At 49.8% G+C, this 7088-nt stretch overlaps 1 protein-coding gene across 2 annotated transcripts in view; it reads left to right on the forward strand.

Moving 5' to 3' along the window:
* LOC111157420 (FTO, alpha-ketoglutarate dependent dioxygenase) overlaps positions 1-6217 on the forward strand; it is a 373490-nt gene extending 367273 nt beyond the window's left edge. For both annotated transcript variants that reach the window (XM_022518805.1, XM_022518806.1), the window contains exon 9: positions 3963-6217. In XM_022518805.1, the coding sequence (XP_022374513.1) occupies positions 3963-4116 (154 nt within the window). In that variant the 3' untranslated portion in view covers positions 4117-6217. The remainder of the gene's footprint in view (positions 1-3962) is intronic.
* The last annotated feature ends 871 nt before the right edge of the window (positions 6218-7088 follow it).

The raw sequence follows: 7088 nt of genomic DNA on the forward strand, positions 1-7088 counted from the left end.
GGGGCTCGATCCCAGGACCCTGAGATCATGACCTGAGCCGAAGGCAGAGGCTTTAACCCCCTGAGCCACCCAGGTGCCCCAAGGAACTAAAAAATTCTAAGCATGCCTGACTTCAGGTGAGGATTGATCCAGCTACAAACAATATTGCCTAGGACCCAGCCCCTTGCTGCATCAAGCAAAAGGACTGTGGCTCTCCCAGACAGTGCATCCTGATAGCTCACGGGAGATAAGAAAGGCTTTTCCCACAGCTCCCACATCAGTCCTCTGGTTTCGCTCTCCCTCTTGCCCTAGATCAGGTCATATGCCTCCCCCAAAACCTCTTCCTGTGGCTGGGAGAGTGGGAAATACTCATTAGGCTGAGCTGGCTGTATAGCAGGGGAGCCAATCCCACCCAAACCATGTGGCCAGGCATGGAGAGGGGATGGATTTCCCTACCGGAAAATTACAGCCCTCTTGGTAGGGACAGTAGGGATAGACACAGCCTGCAAATGTGTGCCACGGTCAGCATTCCTAAAACATGACCTAAGAGAACTTAGGGCCCCTTTATTTTGCAAGGAACTGTAGAGTCTGTGTGCTAAGAAACAATCTGACTTTCTTCCCTGTAAATGCCAAATCAGTCTGGAAGAGCCACCTGTTCAAAAGTCCGACGACAGCACCTTTTACTAATTCTAGGTCTTCAGGAGCAACGGTTGAGTCTTTCTGAGTCGGAGCATTTGAGCCTGTCTCTGGGAGGCTGTAGGAGCTTGACTACCTAAGCCTCAGCGTCCAGGCCTATCACGTGGTGTGGGACTCAGACGCAGGCTCAGTGTGATTCGAGCCAGAAAGAGTGGCTTCCGTATCTCTACAGGGACGACAGGCAGCTCTAGTCTTGGCATTATCTTCTGTCCGTCACTAGTCCTCGTGGTAGAAATAACGGTGGCGATGATAATATTTAATATCTGTTGAGTGCTTACTCTGTGCCAGGTGCTGTTCTAAGCACCCTGCATGTATGTATTCATTTATCCTTCCCAACACCCCGTGAATACTGTTATTCCCATCCTCCTCCTCATCATCATCCTCACTCCCACCAGACAAGGAGTTGAGGCTCCACTCAGCAAGGGTGAGAAACCAGCCTGGGATGTCCTTTCCCCACATAGCAGCAGGTGCCAAGTTCGCCACGACGCTTCGACCTCCCTCCTGCCCCATCCTAGGAGATGAGCCAAAAGGAGGCAGAATGAGTGATTTGAGCAAGAGGAATTGAAACTGAAAAGGGGCGGGGCACCTGGGTGGCTCAGTCGGTTAAGGCTCTGCCTTTGACTTAGATCATGATCCCAGGGTCCCAGGATGGAGACCCATGTCATGCTCCCTCCCCACTCAGTGGGTAGCCTGTTTCTCCCTCTCCCTCCGCCCCTCCCATGCTTGTGCTTTCTCTGGCTGTTTCTCTCAAATAAATAAATAAAATCTTAAAAAAAAAAAAAAAAAGGAAAGAAAGAAACTGAAAAGGGGCTACGCCTTCAAGCCATCCTCAATCCCTTCTCTTTCGGTTCTGCAATCTGGCGTGATATGGAACGAGACACTAGGATTTGAAGCAGGGGTGGCCATCTTCCCCCGTAGGTAAGGCATCACCTGAAATAATGAGTCCTCTGCTGGGGCCCCATCACTACCTTTCGGTAGATTTCCTTTTGGAAATCAGCAAGGAACATGGGGCATTAAAAGAAGTTTGAAAGTGACCTTGAAAGCTGTGAATTCAGAGCAGGAAGAGACCCCCACAAAGGGTTCTCCCTCCAGCCCAGAGGGAAGCCAGTGACGGTAGCCAGCCCCTTAGCCTCTCAGGTCCTGCATGGAAAGAAGTCATTCCCACACCAGCCTGGCCCTTCTTTGGGGGGCAGGAAATCACAGAGCAGCTGGACCCAGAGGAAAAGCTCGGGGTTGGGAGGGGCGTATACAACAGGGCATAAGCAAACCTCTGTGGCAGGCTTTCCTATTTTTAATACTTTCTCAAAGCGAGGGGGCAAACCCATCTGACAGGTGAAAAAGCATCTCTATTGACTTTTTACAAACCTGATGATATTCTAGGTGGATCGACACTTATCATAGGCCTTTAATCTGCCAGCCGGGATAATGTGTGCGCAGATAATTTATCCGCTGAGAGGTTGAGCTGCTCAATTTGGAATAACTTTCCCTACCTAGTAAATTGAGCATTACCCTGTGATTTCGAAGCAGAGAGAGAGCACAATTTGAAAAGCTTTGCCAAGTTCCTTTGTAATTAGTCGCAGCTTCCCCTGAATGTTAATTTCCCTCCCTCCCCTTCCTGTGATTTAGAGACTGTCTCTAGAACCACAGAGACGTAGCCTCAACACCAGGGCAGCAAGAGGCACCGTCCCCAACACCTATCACCAGGTCGTCTGCAGAACACACCCTCTGTTCTTCGGCTCTGTGTGGGGCTTATCAGTGCAAACAGTTTAATATTTATGCTAAGAGGATTGTCAAAAGCAGCTTCTGTTGCTTTAATTCTTGTTTTAAATAAATAATGAGAACATTTAAACACATTACTCTTCTTGGGGCCCTGAGGTCAGCTAATCTTATTATTTATGAAGTGATGTGGTACATAATAGTACTTAGTGCATGTAACAGACGCTATTATCAGGGTCTGACGCGGAGAGCTGAAGATATATTGGAATGTTATGTGTAATGTACGACGGATTGAGTGCAGAGGATGCCGGTAGAGCAATTAACCACACGAGAAAATAGGTATAAAGTTGAAGTATGTTTTCCCGTGGGGATCCCCTCACCATTAATAATTCCCCAGAGAAGAGGATGTCTTTTCGTTAGGAACCTTCCCTACCATCGGGCTCGGACATAGGACCGGCATAGTCTGTCCTTTGATGTCTTCGGAGTTCGTCCTCCACAGGAGATGGATCGTGGCGGTGGCCACTTTTTAATTGATTTCGAGAACAATGCGGAGAAGCTAGGCGTGGGGAAGAACCCGTACATCTCCTTCTGGTGTACTCCTACTACTTCTTCCGGGTACACAGGTTTCCACCGCTGTGTCCTCCAAGGGAGTAGGGAAACTGTTCATTTCTTATCGCCATTTGTGTTTCATTCTCTCTGATCCTCATTTTTTCAGACGAATAAAGCTAAAGCCACTGAGCTTTCCCTGACCAATTTTAAATAAGCTGGTCTCTCTGAGAGGTCGATGCCTGCCACGCTGGGGATGATGCCGCCCCAACTTTTTTCCTACAAGGCTATAATTTAGTTGCATATGATAATTAATTTCTCTACTATTGATGAATAATCCATTTAATAAAAACTGTGATTTAAGTGTTTTCCTTAGGGAGTAACTCTTGCTAGCCTTTTAATTTAATTTTGTGGAAGTTTTCCCCACCCATTCATCAGTGGAAATGATTATTAACCTCTATTTGCATATATCCTTATAAATCCGTCTCTCCTTGGAGTGCCTTTCTCTGAGCACAGCAAGCTGGGACACTTGTGAATCTCTAGAATCTCCAAAATCAATCCCGGCCCGTAATATTGTTTAATCTATTCTTGGACGTTTTAATGCAGTAAATTCAGTTTAATCTTTCCCAGTAATCTAGTAATACATCGAAATCCCACAAACATTTAAATCTGATAATGGCTTAATCACACACTTTAAATAACAGTTGAGATAATGAAAAAATAATTCACCGTTTTAAAGGCAGAGTAACTGAATTTCCCTGGTGATTGGCTTCTGTGAAGCCACTAGAGATAATACAGAGCTGGGAATCGAAAAAAGAAAAAGAAGTTCCAACGCTATGAGGAACAGCTCTTCTGTCTTCTAAACACCTGCTTTGTGCCCGGTGAGCGTCTTCTTTCATTTCATCCTTACCACCACCGCGAAGCACTGTCTTCGCAGTGCTTGGCGGTGTCGTTCCAAAATGCCCGTGAATTTGGGTCTTTGGAATTTCTTCGCATGGGTTAATTGCCTCTTCCTACTCTTCCAGGTGCCAGTCCCAGATTGCCCGAACCTTACCTGTGGATCAGAAGCCAGAATGTCGGCCATACTGGGAAAAGGATGACCCTTCGATGCCTCTGCCATTCGATCTCACAGACATCGTTTCAGAACTCAGAGGTCTGCTTCTGGAAGGAAAACCCTAGAAGGAGCACAAGTCTTAGGTGGAGGAGGAAAAGATATTTTTGGCTTCCTTCCTCCGGCCTTGCCGTGGGCTTGGGCAAGGGCAGTATGGGTAGACTTGATTTTAGATTTTAGAACCTGGGTCCCTTTAGAAAGAGTAGGGAATGAAGCCCATGAATGTTAAAATGTTTAAAATTGGCACAGTGTTAGAATCTGATTTGGTACGAAACAAGAATCTGCCCCCTGAATACTATTCCCCACTTGGATTTTTCACGGGAGCCATTTTAGCTCCCAAGGGCCCAGGCGGCAGGGGTGAGCCCAGTCTATGGCGGAGCCCAACCCACTTTCCACCTTCCCCAGCCTTTTCAGAAACTCTAGAGTAGAAGGCTGCAAAGTCATTCTAGGGAAGACAGAACCTGGATACTGCCCCCCCTCCATTTCTTACCACGCCCTCTAGAGGCTGTGCTGTCCAATATGGTAGCCCCTAGCTGGGTGTGGCTTCTTAAATCCATTTTCCATCATAATAAAAATTCCATTCCTCAGCTGTTTAATAGCCACACGTGTCTGGTGACTAGTGTATTGGGCAAAACAGATGCAGAACATTTTCCTCCTCGTGGAAAGTCCTGTTGGATAACACTTCTATAAAAAGTTTGAGAGCAGGAAATTCTCTTCTCCACTTGTCTGTAGCCACCATCCCCATATGCGAAAGGAATGAAAAGAGAAGCGTGTCACTGAAGAGAAGCCACTGTCTCTTCTGTAAAAGCCTGAGTTATGAGTTCTGTACTCTGCCCCCCGGGAATGAGGAGGTGTTGGAAATTAAAATACACTTGACATCTGTCATTGGGAAGGATCCCTGAGCTTATGAAAGAGATGCAGCCCTGTTGGCATTGCTTTGTGGATTTAGCCCGCACGTGCATTTTTCTGGAATTCTCCCATCCATATGTAATGACAGGTGGGCTCGAGGCCCGAGGAGCCCCAGTGCCCCATCCTGATGATATCTGTGCACTAGAGAGGCGATGTATAGTAGAGGTTTAAAACCTGGGCTCTGGCTTTAGAGCGCACTGGCTCTGTGACTTTTGGCGTGTCATTTTGCCTCAGTCTCCTGATCCGTATGATGGGGATACTAAAGGCACCAACTCACAAGGTGAAGAGTAAAGGGACTAACCTAGCTACAGGTGTAGAACAACTCCTGACAAGTAGTTAGATACCCAGTAAATATTAGTATTTTTCTGTATCTGTAAGCTGACCTGATGTAGACGTTGTCCCCTCCTTCCTCTGTCCTCGTGCCGATTTTGTCTCGTGACGCCATGATCTCATCCCTCCCTTTCTGGCTTGGCTCCTGCCCTGCGGTGACCCCAGAAATCGTGGGAGTAGTTCGCCCCTCGCCCCAACCCGGGACCTTCTCTTGTAGTGGTTTACCGTAGTTTGGGAGCTGAAGAGCTCTTGTGCTCATTGAGAGACTCTCTCCTGCCCTGAGACTCTCCGGGTTCAAGGTGGCGTTCACGTCCACAGAGCTAACCGCCGAAGCGCCGTGTTAACGCAGAGCAGCCAGGGTTTCATGGTCTGGAGACTCGGTTCTCTCAGACCAGAGATGAATTCCCCGATGTCCTTAGGCCTCATCGGGAAGAGAGAGAGGAAGTGCGGCCCACTGGGCTGTTGCAGAGATGACATGAGCTCCAGGACGTAGGGAGCGTGCGGGCGCATCGCCTCCGCTGTTGTATTTGGCGCCCATGCGTGTTCCATGTTCTGTTTCCTGAGGTGCCGATATTTCAGAATTGGGAGGTGTCCTATAAAATAAAAACGTGTGTGTTCTCCTTAGAATTCAGAACATCTGGCAGCCCTCGGCCTCCGTCCTGGCATGGTGACGAGCTAGGTAGCGTCTCCTCGCGCTCGGGCGGGACGGGAGCCTTCCATGGCCCCCGGTGCTCCCCACTGTCATTGGTCAGCACCCGGCCACCGGCAGACAGCGCCCGCACCTGCTTGCTTACACCCTACGTTAGAATAGGTGATCGTGTCTAGTGCTGTCCCCGGTGTGCGTGTGTTACTCTTGAGCTCCGTTTGTGGCCTACTTGTAGTAATGTGTCTTGTACATCATAAAACATTCATACACAATAAAATTATTAAAAGGCCAAGACAAGAAATTGAGAGAGGGTCCTGCTCGTCTCTGCTCGCGCGCTGGTGGGTGGGCCTGCTTCCTTGGCTCAGCTGGGGCTAGGTGGAGATGGTTCTCGAAGACCTCCAGATGGGCCCAGGTGCTGCACCGCCACGGTGGGAGAAACCACTCCTTACAGTGAATCCGAAAGGTGCGATCTCGTTTTCGCCGAAGAAATGACAGCTTTCGGCAAGCATGGGCTCAGCGCGTGTGGGGATGATGTGTGCTGTGCGGGGAGCCGTCATGAAGGGCGTTGCAGGGTGCCGGTGGCCATCAACTCAGTTTCTGAAGAGCCAAAGGAGGGCCCATTGCCCCTGAGAGCTAGGGGAGGGCTTCCCTGGGAACACGGGCTATGTATGGGGTTGAGGGAGTGGGCAGCCTGGTCCGTGGACCACCCCGAGTCAGTAGACCCCAGCCCCGCTCCCTGCCCGGCTTCCTGGCCCCCTGGTTCCAGCGATCTGGGTTGCTCCCTGTGCACTAAGATGCTCCTGACTCCCCCTCCCTCCTGCCCTCGCACAAACCTTACTTGACCACCTGGCCCCGTTCAGCGGGCTTGGGACAGACAGCAGACCAGCAACTCAATAACAAGATGGTTTCAGACAGTTCTAAGCGCCAGAAGGGAGCCCACTGGGTGAGTGGGGGGCGGGACACAGTGTCGCTGGGGACTGACTCAGATCAGGTCAGGGAAAGCAGAGGTGATGGGGAAGAGCTTTCCAGGATAGGGAACAGCGGGCATGAAGGTCCTGAGACAGGAAAGTGCAGCAGGCAGTGCCCCCTCAAGAATACCAGCGGCCGTGGCGGAAGCAGGGAAACCGGGAGTGGGAGGGACACGGGGGGGGGGGG

Source organism: Enhydra lutris, unplaced genomic scaffold, assembly GCF_002288905.1.
Source record: "Enhydra lutris kenyoni isolate GAN:26980312 unplaced genomic scaffold, ASM228890v2 scaffoldscaffold54, whole genome shotgun sequence".
NCBI classification, from domain to species: domain Eukaryota; kingdom Metazoa; phylum Chordata; class Mammalia; order Carnivora; family Mustelidae; genus Enhydra; species Enhydra lutris.